The sequence below is a fragment of the Pezoporus occidentalis genome, unplaced genomic scaffold (assembly GCF_034315485.1).
Source record: "Pezoporus occidentalis ecotype Australia unplaced genomic scaffold, CSIRO_AGI_Poc_V1 ctg222, whole genome shotgun sequence".
NCBI classification, from domain to species: domain Eukaryota; kingdom Metazoa; phylum Chordata; class Aves; order Psittaciformes; family Psittacidae; genus Pezoporus; species Pezoporus occidentalis.
The window spans coordinates 765,609-784,393 of record NW_026914095.1 but is presented as its reverse complement, the minus strand read 5'-3'; the positions used below and the strand labels follow the sequence as shown (position 1 = coordinate 784,393).

The following is an 18,785-nucleotide window of genomic DNA, read 5'->3' as shown; positions in this document are numbered from 1 at the left end:
CAAAGCTACACATGGTATTGAACACACAACACATCAGAAGCACTGTGTTCTTAAGTCATGTGCACAGTATGCACAACTTGCAGCAAACTACTTGCACACAAAGACATGCAGGCATGACCAAAGGCACAGAAGGCATCATGCATAGGCATCTTGATAAACACCTTTAAGAGCAGACATTCAACCATAAATTCACATGGGAACAGGTTTTCAGATAACACCGGACAATTGCTTTATACACCAAGGTCTGATATAGCAAAGACTTACCTGGGGGGGGGGGGGGGGGGGGGAGAGTAGGGAACAAACCAACCAATCAGGGAAGAAAGACTTTTTGGCTTTCTGTTAAGTATCCTTCTACCCTGGGAATTGCTGGGAGGTCACCAAGGAGGTCACCAAACCAGACAGTACCCAACAATGTTTTGGAAGGGTAGGGTCTGACAGGGGTCATTGACCCCCCATCAACCAATGCACTTAACACACTACCTTTCAGGGCCGGTGGGTGACTCTCCACCTTCACCACAAGGATGACACAGCTCTTGTCAATGCCATTAGCCATTAGCTCAGAGCTCAGTCAATAACAGACTCACACAATCATTTCATTTGCCCCCAAGCACCAGATTTCCAGCAGGCAGCCATCCCACACACCAGTGTGAAAACCCCACATAGAACAGCAAAATAGCACCAGGAGATCTCTGACCCGACTGCTGAGTATTGCGTTATCAAGGCATCCAGGAAGTGAGTGCCCCAAAACATCAACAATGGGGATGCCAACTGCAGAGCAAGAGTCACTTGAGCACACAGAATGACAGCAGCAGCTTAGGGAAAAGGCTTCCTATGATGAACCAAGTCCTGCAAGCAGACTCAGAGTGCTGGCATGCCATTTTAGATGGTAGTAATAGCGAGGAGTGACTCAAAACTTCTTCCCTACTCTTTTCAAAGGAGCACGATGCGGAAACACATGGATGAGCTTTAGCCTGTGTCCCCCTGCATGAGATGAGAAAAAGACAACCATAAAAAGCCAGAAACTCTGGTATTTGGGAGGTATGGAGGAGATCAGGACCAAACCATTTGCTGAGAAATAGGTCTGATGTGAATTACATCAATTATTATGAACTACATTTCTATCATATAGGCTGTGCTCTGCTGGCAGCCAGTGCAACAGGAAATCATTTAGTTGTTAAGAATATATTACAAAAGATTATCATCTCCAACCAAAAATCAATGATAAAATCCCCACTGACTACAGAAAGCACAAGATCATGCTGCTACTCACTTCTGCCAGGAAACCGGCACCCAGACGTATTAGCCTGGCAGCACTACCCTGCAGCAAGGGCTCCGGCTGCTATTTCTGCCAGGCTTACCAGCACAGACACCAACAGGACAGTTTCTGTCTCTGGTACTAGCTAGACTCTCAATCTGGACTGAATTGCCTTTGCACATAAATGGTCAATTAACTCCCTCAAGCATAAGCTTGTCTCTGCATCTGCCTGTGTGCGGCCACACTGCTCTGACCCAAGCCATGTCTGTAGCCATTACCTCCATCTAAATCCCCTGCTGCTGGCTTTGCTGGTGGATGCTACTGCTGTCACAACACAAGAGCAAGTCCTAGCAGCTGTGACACTTCATTTGTCTGGGCAGCAGCATGCCTCAAAGGATGACTACCCTGTTTTAGTGGGAGTATGCAAGACAATCAATGCAAACTAGTTTTGACATATTAAATCATGCTTGAACTGTGAGAGCAAAGCAAAATAATGTAAAAGTCATGAAAAAAAAAAAAGCCTTACAAATAAATAAATAATGTGGGCCAGTCTTGAGTACAGGAAGGGGAGAAAAATCTTTTACCTGAGCCTGACTGAAAACTTTGGGTAGGCACAGAGTGAAAGACTGCTTTGCAAGACAGACACCTGCCTTTTTCTACAGAGGTTTATAGCCATTTACATGCATTTCACCTCCAGGATGAGTCTCTTGCCAATCACCTGCTCTGGCACTGAAAGAGCATCAAGTGTTCTAGCAAAGAGCAGCCCCAAAAACAGATAGGACAGGAAAAGTGAAATTCTATCACATGTATATTTACACCTTACCAGCACATTCACCTGCATGCAAAAACCCTGAGCAACATCTGACTTGGTACTGGAGGTCCCATGGCTGGTTTTGCCACTTTGTGAGCCCTTCAGCCATTTTAAAATCAAATTCCCTCTGCAGACACTTTGGTCTAGAGGTTTCTTGCCAGAGAGATAATACTCAATATCTGCTGCAAGTCTACCATTGCAATGCAGGAAATCCCACCAGTACAGGGTCACAGGGCATCTGTGGACACTGGCAATTAACTGTGGCATCTCCCTGTCATCCTGAACCCCTTCCTCCCTGCTGTGGATTTTTTTCCAGTAATTAACATGCCAAATTGCCTTGGATTTATACGAATAAAATGCTGACTCCTGTCCCAAGATCACACCATCACTCGTGCTTCTCAGAACCTGCACAGAGCCCCAGCAGTAATGAAGTCCATGGTCCTGTCTGTCCCTGCCTGGGTTGCAGGCTATCTGCAAAGCGGCTTGGAGCTGGGAAGCTGCAACCCACAGGCTGCTTCTGCCGAATACCAAATTAGCACATTCTCCAAGCTTGTAGGGAGCAGCTTTTCTCTGGCTGTGCAGTAATTAAAAAGCTTCCTTTCCAGGCAGCTTTTGAAAGCAACACTGTGACCTCCATCCCTGCTGCAATGGGATGAAAGACTCAGTGTAAGACTTATGATGCATTATTTGGGGAATTAGTATTATAGTAGAACGACCCTTCTGACCATGCAGGAGGCAGCCATTTCACTCAGTGGATGGTAACCATGACTCCAGAGTTCAATAAAGATCACGTTGGCTGCCTAGACAAGTTCAAGTAATACTAGTCACACGTGCAGAGGGCCTGCTGGGGAAGGAGCAGCATTTTTATCTCTCTGCAGATTGTCTGGTACTCAATAAAGCTGAGGCTTTGGCAGTGAAAGGGACCTTTGGGTAGATATGAACTCCTAGGCACAGCTTCTACACTAGGCAGAGGCTCTGGTTGATGTGAGAGTCCTGCTCAGAAAATGCACCTCCAGGCCAAACATTTTTTTGAAGGGAAGCATCTAGTCAAGGTACAAAAACAAGCCTTTTGCAAAGACAGCTTCTATTTAAATTCCGGATCTAGAGGAATGGCAAGTTTGTTGTTACTTCTCAATGAATCCACTTGGAGATGAATGTTCTCGGGGTTTTAGGTTAGTCTAAGACCATAAAAAGAGCACAGGGGATCAAGTACAGCACTGACACCCAGAACCTTTGTTCAGGCTACAGCCCCTGGCTGGCACTGAACAACTCAGCCTCTGGCCCCATCTATTAAGTGGGGAACAGTGACTCTGACTTACTTCATAAAGTAGATCCTTCAAGATCCAATAGAGAAAAGCCCTTTATACAACCTGCAAATGTTTTTAATAATCTGTATTAACCATTTATTTCCTCACACTAAAACAGTCATATCTGAAGTGCCAGAGAAACTACTCACAAACCACTCAAAGTCTACAATGATGCCTTGACTCAGGATACACCACCAAGTCTTACCACAGCAATGGGTCACATCACAAGCCAGTGCTGCATCCTGTGCCACACTGGCCAGGTAAACCGGCCGTGGGAGCTGAGCCCACCACCATCACCACCACAGTGGGCTGTGCAGGGATGCCAGGCTGAAGATGCGGATGAAGATGCTCTGCTGATGCATATTCTCTCCCACTCACCCAGCTGGCACCCAGGAACATGACTTCAGCTGTTTTTTTAAGGACATACATTTACAGAGCTAAAACATGCATATGAAATCAATAAGAGACATCCACAAGCCTGGCATTATTTCTTTTGTCTTTTATTTTTCCCCCCTTTAATCTGCTTTGGTTATAGAGCTTGGGGTTTATGTAACACCTAGCCCTCTCACTCTTCAAGTTCATTCCAGTATTAATCTCAGCCATCCCTGACTGAAATAAAACATGGAAGCACATCAGTACCTGCTGCAGCCTTAGCCATCTGTTCATTGATACCATCGTGCCTATACTAGATTAACTTCTTCAGTGACAGAAAATGAGCAAACTTCAAGCAAAATAAATGGGCATTTCTATTTACATGAAGAGCAGATTCACCTCTTTCTGCAGACATCTGTGTTGCAGTCTCTTTGCTTTTATTGCAGTCTATTGAACACTTACCTTATACACGATACAGGTTTATCCAGTTAAAGAAATTAAGTAAAAAGTAAGCTGCAAATCTGTTCACAGAAGCACAACTGTATTCTCCTTCTGCAGAGCCAGGATTTCAACCTCAATGTTAACCCAAAGTAAGTTAAAATGGTCAAAATGTAAAGCAGGCAGATGGAAAAGCTTATTATTGAAATGTCAATACATCATTAACTACTGCTAAGTGCTTCTAAACGAGCAACACAGAACTGGAAACCCAAATTATGAACAAAACACAATAGTACTTCAATTTAATACCCCATTAAATTAGGTGGAATGAGGGTTCTGACAAATGAGCTCTGGCAGACCATAGGCAGTTCAAGAGGTTGCAGATACCTTCCTGTTAAAGATCACAGTGGGATAGTGCCCACGTCCTGGGCAGCTGGGGCATCAAGAAAAACCCTACACTTGTCGCATCAACTCTTGGGCAGATTATCCAGTTCTGCAGAGCCAGCAGCAGCTTCCAGGATTAAGAGAGAGGGCAGCTGGGGACAGCCATACCTTAAATCAAGGCAATTAAATTCAGTGCATTGCCAGCTAGCATTTGTGGACTTTATCCTTAGTATTTCTCCAGAGTCCTTACTTGTTTCTAAAAAACCACAGTTAACAAGAAAGCTGTTTCCAAGAATTTCAAAATCTAAGGTGGAAATTAAAGGAACCTAACAGCAGTATGGCTAACACTCCCTTTTCTCCTGCATCAGCTCTCTCATCCCATAATTTAAGAAATCCCAATTTCTACTAATGGATACTCTATAGTAAAGAATACTAAACCCAAAGGCAGTATTCAAATAAATATCAGTTAATTATCTAGGACCAGACTAAAAAAGGGTACCCTAAGATCTGCCCCAAAATATCTTACAGCTAAAAAGCAAACACAACCTTCACAGTTGACACTTTTGGAGCCATTTCCAAACCTTATTTGCACTGTTCAATCTACACTTTGTAGGGGAAAAAAAGTGCTCCTTAATTGTCCTTCTGGAAGGTGACTGTCAGCAGCCACACTGCGAAAAAACAATAAGGTTAGGTTGGTCAAAGTAATGGCCTAAAAGTGTTGCTGCAGAATGAGGAAAGATCTTCAGAGTCATTGGGGTTATGAGCAAACAAGGTAGTGCAGAAGGTTACAACTCATTAGCAAAGCACTATTGCACATAAAAAGATACCGAGCCTTCTATAATGAAGGCACATATACATGCAAAATAAAGCAAAGAGAATAATATTTAATTAATCCTGCTGCAACACAGTTTTGGTCTATGGAAAATATTTCCCCGCTCTTGTTAATTATTTCAGCTGCAGAACAAACCACCTAAAGTCACATGCACATACCTCTCTGCAGAATAAAGCCTCATTTCCCCTCTGGTGACAACTGCCTTTCGCTGAAATGAGGCATTCAGCTGATTTTCTTTATATTTGAAAAGACAATACACACTGTGTGGCCAAAAATTCAGCTATTCTGACACTGGTTTTGTTTTGTGCCTAAATTAAAATTAACTAGGCACTTCAGCTCATAATTATATAAACACCTATGATGCTATACTCCTAACCAATTTGGTTTTAATCAGAAAAAAGCATGAGAAGCATGAATGATGGGCAAAGAGCTCCCTTGAGGGGCAACTGTATTTCCAAATTCAGTATTCTCCATATACTGAATAATTCCATCAATATTTCTCTTTCCATGTAATCACCTCCCAGTAGAACAATTAAAAGTGGGGTGGGTTTTTTTGTTTGGTTGGTTGCTTTTTATCCCTGGACTGCGCTTGCTTTCCACTCCACCACAAGGGTAAAAGCACACTTGCCTTATTCACCTAAGCCCCAGCTGGGAAGTGTCCCACAAGACAAGCAGGATTTAGCAGCATGCTGTCATTATAGCATCTGCAACAAGGAGTTTAGAGCAAGAATTCAGCCCTGAGTCAGAAAGGCAAGCAAACAAGATATAGAGGAAGAAAAGTTGCCCCTCTCCTCCACCTACATCAGATGCAAAACTAGTTTACTGGCTGCTTCGGGCAAAAGCCCAAGCTCCAAAATAAGGGTACCTGTGCAGCAGCACGTTTCCATTTCCTAGAAATAAGGAGACAGGGAAAGCAATGTCTGAGCTGCAGCACTATGTCACTTGAGGAAACCACACACAGTGAATTTGTTAAAAATAGAGATTTTTTTTACTGTGGTATCAGCAACATGCTTCATTCACAGGTCAGGCCTCTAGGATAGCTGTTGCACAGACACAGAAATGCAATATTCATCAAGCCATCACCATCATTGGCAAGCCTAGATGGTGCCACCTACCAGCCGAGGGTCACTACCTCTGCCTGCCTGCTCCTGCACAGCTGCAAGAAACCCGGTTGCCTCTGAATATCCTTCCAGTAGCTGATCAACAGGGGGGCAATCACAGCTCTAGGAAAGTGCCTTCAAATGCCTGCACTGATTGCATTGCTCTTAGAGGAAGATGAGTAACTCTCTTCCACCCCCAATCAGCCAGCAACAAAATCACCTGAGAACTGATTTATCAGGTAAACTTCTGATCTATGTATACTAGCTACCTATGTCAATTAGTTTTAATTATATCAAGAATAAAAGACCTATGAACACAAGGGTTTTTTTCAGCTTTGTTTTCTGTAAGAAATTCTCATTTCTCTTGGCAGAGCTCAGCTGAATTGCAACACAAGCAATGAACAATCAGCAAAAATAAATATTGTTTGGCAAATGCACTGAGGTATGCTCAAAGTTGATTAAGGGAAGCATAATCAAGCAAACATCAATATTTAAGACAGCAGAAGGGCTTGAACACTAGAGTTGTTTTACAAATGAAAAATATCCAAGTATTTCCTCTGGCAGCAATTCCTTTCTAAAACCAGAAAACAATACTGCAGTCCATCCTCCCTCCAGCCCTCAAAGTTCCTCCTCAGAAGAAGGCAAGGGTAAAGAAAGATTTCACTGAGTTTTCCTCCATTATTTTGTCCACCTCTAACATCTGTAATCTTATCCATACTTGTAGCTGACTAAAACCAGCTGTACTCTTTTTGATGTCTCTTAAGTAGCAGCATGCACTGATTCTTGGAAAGGAAAGCCTTACAACCTCCTGAACTCATTATCCACCTTCTCAGCTGGGCTCTCATTCAGTGCAGTTTTTCTCCCCTCCCCCCCCCCCTTTTCCTTTCTTTAAAAAACTCAAATATTTAATTAATTTTTGATTCAGCTCTAAAAGCAGATGAAAAAAAAAATCAGGCTCTGCAAATCAATTACACCCACAATTACCACTCTGGTCACTAGCAGGACCTCAGCACTGCAATTGTATTTGGGTCTCATTAGCTTAACCTGTCAACATCCTCTCCCTTCCAGTACCATGGGCTCCAAAGCCTTGAAAGGCATAAAAGTAAGTACTTCTTACTAAGAACACATTGGGCTGAAGGTGAGGATGAATACAAAGAGAAGTGCTAGAAGGTGCCCTTTTCACAGCAGCTTTATTAACTTCCTACACAAACCCCAGTAGTGAGCCCTGCTATACACAGAAAGCAACTAAAACTGAAGTTACAATAAAACCCATCTATGCCAGTGCAGGAAGAAAGAAAGCATAGACTGGGGCAGATAAGAATTTTTTTTGCCAACCCCCTCAATGGATAAAGGCAGATATTTCAGTGGTGCTGCATGATGTTTTTACAGTATCTGGGGAACTGGCCATTAACTTTGGTTGAGTACTGCCTGCTAAGAAGGATATCACCATTAGGAGACTTGAAATAGACCAAACAGACTTGAAACTGGGCACTTTCCTCAATTTTCCTCAAGGTCCCATTCAGACAGCACCAGCTGAACCGAAGCAAAGACAATAACCATTAGTCCTTTCAGCAGTACCAAATCACAGCTCTGGAAACCAGCGCAGAAATTCACAGAGCAACTGCTTTCATTTCTCTTATTAACTAGTACAGCAATTTATTCTTGTGAATAATGAACCTTAACACCAGTCCTTTATAAACATGTCCCAAAACAGTCACAATTTACCTCTAACTGTTCCATAGCAGATGCTGATAAATGAGCCATGTTGCCAAAGGATGTATAAAATCCAACTAGTTTGGGTTCTTTACAGTAAATACTACCTAGCCACCTATATTAATTGAGAGAGTGAGTACATTATATAAGGAGATTAGACTATGTCATATTTACAGCTTCAGTGTCCCCAGCGAGAGAAACTGCTCAGCTGTTACTGTCAGTGCCTTCTTCAAACAGGAACCCTGCTGACAGGATGATGAATTCAGAACATCGTTGCCAATTAATGATTTGTAGGCAGAAGGGATTTCAATAGTTCCCATATGTTTGTGAGAGCGACTGGGATTTACATTACCTCTAATAAGAGAGTGTAGTCTGCTCTGTCCAGACATGACACTAGAGCTTGGAAAATGTCATATTTGCAGGAGAAATTTTAATAAACAAAGCCAGGCTCTTCTGGGTTGAAAGAGTTTCCTAAAGCATGATCATTAATAACCTGCTTATGCTTAAGCAAAAGGAAGCAGGGAGACTGCTTGCAAGATGCAGCCAAGTGATTTACAAACCAAAGGTCAGAGTTTATTTAGGTGTTTGTCTAAGCTACACTGAAGAGTGCCAAGATCATCATTATGTCAGCCAGGAGCACACAGTGCATTTCCTAAACACCAGTCAGGCCAGTGGGGCAGTAGGAAGAGGCATCTACAAGCACACAGGACCTTTCTTGGTGTTACTTATACTGCTTGTGGGTTGCAAAATTTAACTTCACTGTCCTATAAAAAAACCCTCATCCTTATGACTATAACAATACCCAAACAAGAAAGCACTTTACTCACAAAGCTTCAGCATGAATTCCATACACACTGAGTGCAGACAACCTGAATGGCCTAAGGCTGAATATCTCCTATGGACTGAGCATCTCCTCAGAGCCAACAAGCAGGAAACACTTGGCATGATGACCTGGGTTAAACACCAGCATACCCAAACGGGGCCCTCAAACAGACTTTGCTGTAGGCGCTCAGATCCCAGTGTCCCACTGATTTGGTGACGGAATTTAGGGCTTTCCTACAAATAAGAATTATGGGCTTTAACAGCTCTAGACCAATTAAATTACTTAATGAACTCCTGCCAAGGGTGAAGCCTGTAGGTGAAGTATAAGAATATTTTTATCCATAACGAAGCATATCCTTGTTGATCTATTTGACCCACACCTCTCATCTGACAATGTGGATTTCCTCAGCTTGGGCTAATGTTGATCTTGGCTCCCCTTGTGCAGTATCAAACATCAAGTCTGATTCTTCTCCCCCTTCCCCATGGAAGAAGTATTTTTATTAGCACAGGAAAAGCAAAACCAAGTCAGATGTTGTTGCATGGACTACATCTGCAAAAAAGGAAGACGACTACCCTGGTTAAAAAGCACACTCCACGTGCGGTTTACTAGAGGGTTCTCCAAAAACAATATTACCTACATTTTCTCTCCAAGAACATTCTCCCTTGAAAAGACTTGAACTTCTGAGGTACAATGTGTGACCAAGTATAAAAGGATTGAGGCCAGTTTGCTTTGGATATGTACTGATCTAGCCTTTGCACCAACACTACAATCATAAATAAAAAGTGTCTGGAGTGAGTTGAAGAGAAAAATTCACCACCACCTTTGACTGGAACAGAATCCCTCTGACTTCCCCACAGGTTAGGTACTACTTAGTGGCTGAAGTGCAGGCAGTTAAGATGGGACTGATAACCAACATATAGTTATTTTGCAAAAGGCGAACTGCAGTGAAATGTTGGGCTTTTCTTTTTTCCCTTTCCCCTTCTTTTTAATGTCCAAATCAGTTTTAAGCTACCTGTTACATATTTACAAGGGAGGGGTAGATTTTATAAACCAGCATGTAATACAGCAAACCATAAAACGAGATTATACACTCCTCGAGTATGTTGCATTTTAAAAGTATTCTTTTTTTAGGTCTTAAGCTTCAGATCTCTTGCAAAAAGCCCCTGATGATTCAGGAGACCAGCACTGCTGACCAGCAACTCAGGAACCTCAGCCAGCTACTTGTGTGAAAACTTCAGCACATATGAAAGCATTTTTGTTGGTAGCTCTTTAGGTTTAACTCTAAACAGCTGAACAGCTTCATATTAAACTGTTTACCAGAGAGGAAAATCAATCACCTCACCACATCAAATCCTCACTCCCGCCCACAAAGAAAGAAAAACATACTCCTTTAAATACAGAAACAAAATGCATCTTGCATAGGGAGATTAACTTCAAACATTCCCTATTACAATCCAGAGAAAAAGAAATCAAGCTTCTAAAATTCGTAAGGAAACACCAATGCTGAGGAGAAAAAGGTACAGCCTTAAATAACCGATAAAATTGCAATTGGCTCATGGACTCAGCAGTACAGTGCTCCAAAGATAATAGTGGTGTGACAGATTCTCCTTGTCCACAGCCCTGCAAGCACCAGAAGCACCCATACACAAGTGTCAAGTCCCACTATGTCCAGCCAAGGCCTCTCCCTTCCTGATGCTAAAGTCATTCAAAGAACCTCAGTGGAAGTGAGAACCTGATCCACCACTGTCAACTGAACCAGGCATGAAGGACGTGGAAGAGAAGAAAGCTGAGACCGCACATCACCTCAGTACAGCACCCTTCCTGCAAACCCTTACCTTGGCAGGTATTGTTCTTCTCCTCATACCCTGCCTTGCACAAGCACTTGCCGATGGGCACCAGCCATTCCCCCTCAGCACTGCAGTGCATCTTTGGTGCTTCATCAGTCACCGAATGGTTGACGCAGACGCCTGACACCTCCAGCAGCTGTGAGGAATCTGCTCCTGTGATGGTGTCAGGAAAGCGGGCCAGGTTGCGGATCACCGATGGGCATTTCTTGTAGTACACACGCACAGAGACCAGGGCAATGCAGGCACCCACATCCTGGAAAGCAAGGTAAAATCCCTTTTTTGTTAAGGGACCAACATCTCTCACCTCCGTGTTTAGCTTCATAACTCTGTCACCAAGATCTAACTCTGTAAAGCTCTCATCAGCAGCAATGGTGTCAATCTTGATGTACTGGTTTTCTTTGATGTTCCTCCCATCTTCATCATCTGATTCAAAGTAATACATGTTAAAAGTCTCTTTGCAAGTCCCAAGTCCTCCTGGAAGGCTGTTACAGTCCCTCAGGGTGAATTTGAGCTCTATGAAGATGCGGGATGCCCCTTCATTAGAGATCCAGCTGGTCAGAAGCCAGTTGTTCTGGTTCTGTTCCATTACCTTGCATACTTGGTATGTGTGTATCGGAGCGTAGTTTTCATCCACCTCACCAATTTCTTCCCACTGTATAGAAAGGAAAAGTATTACTGTTTTTAAATGTTACAGCTCCCGCAAAATCTTAGCTAATCACACCTAAAAGCGCCTTGTCCTGCAGAGGTTCAAGAGGACTTTTAGAGTGAAAAAGAAGTTAAATGGCAGTTTTGCATACTGGAGGCAAAATACATTTCTGATAAAGTCAGATAAAAGACCCTTTAGAAATATAAAAGGATGCTGCTTAAAACCTTTTCTTTCAGGTATTTTGGAAGTGGGAAAACATACTGCTGGGTTTGTCCACTAACATTTTATTAGGAAACAAAACAAAAGCAGATGGGGCCATGAGCTGACCTTTTCCAATGCATCAATATAGGACAGGAAAAGAAAAAATAACCAAGATCACTATTACGGTCCGTCTGTCCCTGCTCCCCTAGGCTGCTTTCTACTACATCCTCAAATCACTGCCTAACACAATGAGAACAACCACATTTCTCCAAGCTATTCTCCCCCATCAAACAGCCTTCCAGAAAATGAGCAGAGTGATATATGAAAGAAATAGGTCTTCGTTCTCCCCAAGTGCGTTAGTCAGAGGAGTTCCTGCTCATGCAAGAAGATTACTTCCAGTAAAGATTACAAGGATCTGCAAATGTACAGTTGTTCGTGAGCTACACAGGTATTTAAGCAGAGCTCCAGGTAACTTCTCACAGCTGTCTGTGGGAATTGTAGCAACTGTTCTTCTCATTTAATTTGGCCATACTCTGAAGCACATCACCTGGAAGAAATGCTTTTCCTGATCCAGCACACCACAGTTAGTAGTACCACAATAGTACCTACAATAGAGACACAACATTGTTTCCTCTTTGCTTTTGACAACTGTAGCATCACATTAATGAGATTAGATTAACCCATGTAAGTACAGCAAAGGACTTGGGAGAATTTGTGATGGTTTCAGTTTTGTTCCCTTCTACTTCTGACCTGTTCACCTGCAAGGGCTTAATTTCCAAAGCCTCTTCCATCCTCTGCTCAGCATTGCTGCCAGCATCAAGTCACAGCACAGAGAAAATGCACAGAGCATAAATTAAACGTGCTCCAGTACAAGGTAATAGCTATATTCCAGGATGCATATCCTCTAAGGCTAAAGGCCAATTTTTATCATTGGAAATACAGCCTGAGATTAAGTTGAGAGCCTTATCAACCTGGCTGCCATTACTGCAAAGCTGATGAGAAGGAACACCCTCAGAGTCAGCCTAATGATAAAGGTTTTTAGGGGAAATGCTGTTCTTAAAATTTAAATAAAAATGGCAGCAACAAGTGGAATGAAAACATAATCTGATACTACAGTCCCAAATGAGTTATAAATACTGCCAGCAGAAAAGTCTTTTCTCTCCTCCCTGACTTGGGATGTGAAAAAGTGGCGACTTTTGCAATTTCAGCAAGACATACCTGCCGTGATGTGCAGAGTTCACATGCACAGCCAGTCTTCCAAGTGAGGAACCTAACCTGAGGACATTTTTGTCATGCTAAGCAGTATCTTAATTTCTAAACTCTTTTTATGTCTCTGGGCTTAAATAGGCCATGACCCTATCATGATTAACATGTACTTGTCACTTCTTCCTTCCTGGTAGTGCCACAGAGTTAGCTGGAGACATGCCTGCAGCAAAAGCTAGGCAGATCTGTGCAGGATTCATTCTCCTTACTTAGAGGAGGGGCAATTAACAATTATAAAGAGTAGAGCCACTGAGAAAACACATAGGAAGAATATGCAAGATAGCACAAAGCAGCAGCTAGCTTCTCTACATTCCAGCAAATGGGAGAGGTTTAAATATATGAAATTAAAAAGCAGAAAAGCACCATCCTTCCACTACTGTGATTAAGCGGTAAAAATGCTGTACATATAAGCTTCCAAGTGGATTTATTTAACATGACACTTCATAAATGCACAGTCTCCTTTTTATCACAGCAGCAATTCTCCATTTGATGAAGATATACCCCATATAGGCCACAACCTTAATGACTTTACACTTTTGCTTTTTCTGGCTGAAGGTCAAAGGATCACCGGAACAATCACACCCATCAACCAGCATATATCAAGAAGTGTTAACCTCCAGCAGGACGTGGTGAGGGATCAGAATTGCTTAGACCAGTTTTAGCAAGTGGGAATGTGTACAGATAGCCACAAGGCACATAATGTAACTCCGCAGATGCTCCCTAAATGTAGAATCTTAGAACAGTTAGGGTTGGAAAGGACCTCAAGATCATCTAGTTCCAACCCCCCTGCCTTGGGTTAGAACTCACAGTAGACCATGTCGCCCAAGACTCTGTGCAGCCTGGCCTTAAACACTGCCAGGATGTGTATTTCTTTCAGAGAACTGACCATTTGCATATGTAGTGTCGCAGTAATATCATTAGAGACCTTACTTGAAGGCATATCTAAAAACATCACTTCTTTTTAATACGTGCCAGATCATTTATGAAAGACCCAGCCCATCATGCTTTCCAGGATTATGAAGTAAAGCTCATTTCCATTGCTGCTCCAGAAGTTCTGTTAGTGGGAGCTAGTATAAGAAAGCTCATTTGTTCAGAAACTAAATCCAGTGAATCTAACAGTTGCTTTCACACACTGACAGCACTAAACACTGTGAAAAGGAAGGCCCAAGCATCAATACATCGGCTGAGCTTGTTTAATATTATCTGCAAGAAATGGCACAGAACCTGACATCTCAGTCTTCAGGATGTGCCACCTTTCCAGCACTGCACCCCAGATCAGAGCAAGTCCTACCATCACCACCTGCCATCAAACCTAAAGCAATCACCAGGGAGCAAGAGGAAAGGGAGGTGCTAATGAGCTAAGGCAGTTTATCTCTGTATAATCCTCAAGGGAAAGCCAACCTGATTTTATCAGAAGAGCCACTATTGTGCAAAATTCCTGCTCTGACATTTAATGTTCTCTCCCATCTGCATGTAGGAGTGCATTGTTTCTTTCTCTTCAGCTAGGTCTGCCTCTCTCAAAGACTGCAAGCAGCCTGTCACCCTTCTGCTTTTACATCCCTCCATGACAAGGGGAGAGGGTAAAGAGCCCCTGCACCTCTGCCTGGTCCCAGCTTCCCAATTACTATAGACCACAGACGAGCTTTTCAACCAAAGGACTGCAAACTAGAGAATGAAATGCAGCACCTTACGGTTACTGAAAAAGAAAACTCACCGCATTAAAGAAACAACATCTAGCTGAAAATGTTGGCATAAAAAAAAAAAAACTAAGTACAACTGAAAAATTGTGTAATATTATAATTCCTCTCTGCAGAACATATTTGAGATATAAATCAACCCTATCTGTACGATTAAAACAAAAATTCAACCATTAATTTGGTGCTAGAAGTTTTTTCTACGCCTTTAATAGCCCTAAGAAGGAAAACACAAAAGCATTTCAATGGTCTGATGTTAAATCATTTATAGGAGACCTATTTCTGAATCAGAAATTTCCAGTACAGTACTGCCGGCAAGTTAACAGAAGCTAAAGACTGCACTCTGCTCCATCAATAGGAAGCATGGGATACATGAAGGCTGTCTGCCTATAGAAAGGGCAAAGATATCTCACATCTAACTAAAAATATAAGAGCTAAAAAGCATTCAGTGGAGCAGCCTTGGGTTAAAGGGGCAATTTTAGAACACATTCACCAGCTGTCTGCTACTCAGGCTTGTGTCTAATCTCTGAGATTCCAGGACTGCAATTTGCTAGCACAGCACAGCAAAAGGCTGCTGCCCCAAAAACAAACACTGACAGCAGGGATGAAAATTTCAGAGCTGCTGTTTATTTGGTTTCAAAGTTATTTCTGCAAGAATTTTGGTTACTGGTCTGCAGTAACTCACTCTCTTTTGCAGCCACTTAAGGTGGTGCAGATATTTCAAGCTCCCTTCATAATTTCACACATCCTAGCACTGCTGAAAGAGAAATCAAGCATTTAGCAAAATCCTAAGAGTTTAAACAGGGAAAGGGAGCTTAAAAGCACTAAGCAAAGGGGTTCCTAAGACTTGCCTGGAAGCTTCCATGCAGGACTCCCTACCTCCAAGAACTTGCAACCTGCCTCTGGTTCCCACTACCTATTTCACAGGCTCCGTGGGTACAAACCTCATCTTCTCTCATTTAATTTTCCACCCCACCATGTAGAGCTGTACAACATATGCAGGTTAATTTAATAATCTGCTGGCAAAAAGACGTAAAATTCAAAAGGATTTATGCATTTGCACTGTTCTTTTGGAGAAAGGCAAGACTGGCATAGATACTGAATCCCAGGCTTTGAATGAGCTACGGTTGGAAGAGACCTTAAAGATCATCTAGTTTCCTGTAGTAGTGTTTGGGATTGTCCTGACCCACATGCAGAACCTTGTATTTGGCCTTGTTGAACTTTGTAAGGTTTGCATTGGCCTTTCAAGGTCCCTGTGGATAGCATCCCTTCTCTCCAGTGTGTTGACTGCACCACAGAGCTCGGTGCCATCAGCAGACTTGCTGAGGGTGCACTCAATCCCACTGTCTGTGACACTGACAAAGATGGTAAACAACACTGGTCCCAGTACTGACCCCTGAGGAGCACCACTCGTCACTTGTCTCCACTTGGACATCAACCTGTTCACAACTCTGGTTGTGACCATCCAACCAATTCCATACCCACCAAGTGGTCCATCTATTAAATCCATGCCTCTCCAGTTTGGAGAGGATGTTGTGCAGGACAGTGTCAAGTCTAGGTAGATGACATCAGTCACTCTTCCCTTATCCACCAATGGGCCAAACCCACCAAATTTGTCAGGCATGATTTGCCCTTAGTAAAGCTATGCTGTCACTAATCACCCTCCTTTTAATGCTAGTGTTTGTTCAGGAGCACTTTGTTCATCCACACAGACCTCCTGGTGGTTGTGCCTGACTTCCTCTTTGTTGGGATGTGTTGCTCCTGAGCCTGGAGGAGGAGATCCTTGGATATACAACTTTCCTGGGCCCCTTTACCTTCCAGGGCTTTATCCCAAGACACTCTACCAAGCAGATCCCTCAAGAGGCCAAAGCGCACTCTTCTTAAGCCCAGGGTAGCAAGACTGCTGCTCACCTTCCTCGCTATCCTAAGGATTTCAGACTTTCCCATTTCATGGTCACTGCAGCCAAGGCTGCTCTCCAGCTTCACACTCCTCTATCAGCCAAGGCTCCAGCTTCACATTCTCCACCAGCCCCTCCCTGTGGGTTAGAACAAGGTCCAGCATAGCCCCACTCCTCATTGCTTCCTCTACTGCTTGGACAAGGAAGTTATCATCAATATATTCCAGGAATCTCCTGCATGGCCTGTGCCTTGCCATATTGTACCTCCAACATATATCAGGGTGGTTTAACCCCCCATGAAGACCAGAGCTTGTGAACATGAGGCCATGTCTATCTGTGTATAGAGGGCCTCATCCTCTCTATTTTCCTGGTCAGGTGGCCTATAGCAGACCTGCATTGTAATGTTCCCTGTCCCCACCCTCCCTTTAATCCTGACCTGTAAGCTCTCAGTCAGCTCCTGATCCATCCCCAGGCAGAGCTCTGTGCTCAGCTACTGGTCATTGACATAGAGGGTGACCCCCTCTCCTCATCTCTCCAGCCTGTCTTTCCTGAAGAGCCTATATCCTTCCATTCCAACAGGCCAGTTGTAGGAGGTGTCCCACCATGCCTCCATGATACCAATGAGTTTGTAGCCCTTCAGGCATGTGCACACCTCTAACTCCTCTTGTTTCCCATGCTACATGCATTGGCGTAGAGGTATTTCAACTGGGCCCCTGACAATGCTGGGTTATTGGCTGGAGTGGCTGGAAGTCCTCTGTGCTGCTCATCGGGTGCTCCCTTGCTGATCATAGAATCAGCTAGGTTGGAAAAGACCTTTAAGATCAACAAGTCTGACTATTACCCCAGGCTGGTGATCCCCCACCAGTTTCTGGGCATCTCCTACTGGCATCAAGATCAGACTGGTAGGAGCTGGATGGATTGAGGTTCTCCTCCCCAAGCAACTCTTAGTTTAAAACTTACTTAGCTAAAGATATTCCATATGATTTGCCTACAGACAGAAAAGGGTAATTTCACCCCTGGATCCTGCTGTCAATCTCAGCAGAAGCACACACTCGTGCAGAGGAGAGCATGACGTGGGGCTGTGCAATCCCTATGCCAAGTTAAAAGGGGAGACCTGCTGCCCTTCCAGAAGGGCAAACCAGCCTGATGTTCAGCTCTGTGCTATTTATCCTGCCTTTCATCCTTGTAATATCCAGGCAGTCTCTTCGATTTCCTTTTATGTAGCTGATGTTAAGACCTGGCTGCCAATCAATAGCCTCCAGCTCAGCTCCCATAAGCATTCACTCCTGCTACTCAACTTTATCTCCCAGCCTGCTTCTTCCCTCCCTTTGCCATTCTCCTCCTATCCTAAAACCCAAAAACTTTGGTGTTTGGGTTTCTTTTAGCTGCCTGCTAGCTTTCCACCTGCTATCACATCACAGAGTTAAAGCAAGTAAGAAGCACAGCTTCAGTGACTTCAGTGAGGTCACCTAAGGCTAAATCTCTAGTGAAAGCCAGGCAGAGCACTATGCATCTTTTTCTTCCTGCACTGCGGAAGGTTTTGCAGGGCTGTGATAGCTGTAAAATAAGGCTGACTGTGTCACCATCTTACCTGTTGCAAACACCACCTACAGACACAACAGTCCCAAAAATTCAACTAGCATGTCACCAATATTGCAAGTTTTGCCAACATGCTTTGCAATGCATGACACTGCCCAGATTTTCAGCTCTGGAGCGGTATGATTAAAGAAGAGTCTTTGCTTTAGCTGGGGGTGTTTCAGTCTTTGCTTGATCAAAGAATAAAAAATAGAAAGTACCTTATTTATAGTCACCCTACTTGTAGCCCCCCCTAAGGTATGCTGACCTCAGGATTGCCCGGAGCAAAACAGTTCCGTTTTGAACACTGGAATTGGCAAGAAGTATATGTATAACCTATATGACCTATTGATTGTGGCAGTGTCCACCAGCACCTAATGGAGCACTTGGGAGGCCAGGAAAGGGACAATGATCCAAACTATTCTCACGCAGAATTAAAATGCAGCAACGATGCTGCAAGTTTGCAAGCCTGCTCTTCCCAATGGAGCAACACTGCTAGGAGCAGAGTAGAGACATGACAAGCAGCTCAAGATCTACAGCATAAATGATCCCCGCTACATGTCCAATAGAAGGAAAAATTGCTTTGTTCAGCTTTCTTCCACCACTGCCAGGTCACTGGACCCTGC

At 43.4% G+C, this 18,785-nt stretch overlaps 1 protein-coding gene across 9 annotated transcripts in view; it reads right to left on the bottom strand.

The window, feature by feature from the left end:
• Nucleotides 1–18,785, bottom strand: part of EPHA5 (EPH receptor A5) — a 200,500-nt gene that overhangs the window by 143,357 nt on the left and 38,358 nt on the right. For all 9 annotated transcript variants that reach the window (XM_062620652.1, XM_062620655.1, XM_062620654.1 and 6 more), the window contains exon 3: nt 10,871–11,534. In XM_062620652.1, the coding sequence (XP_062476636.1) occupies nt 10,871–11,534 (664 nt within the window). The remainder of the gene's footprint in view (nt 1–10,870; nt 11,535–18,785) is intronic.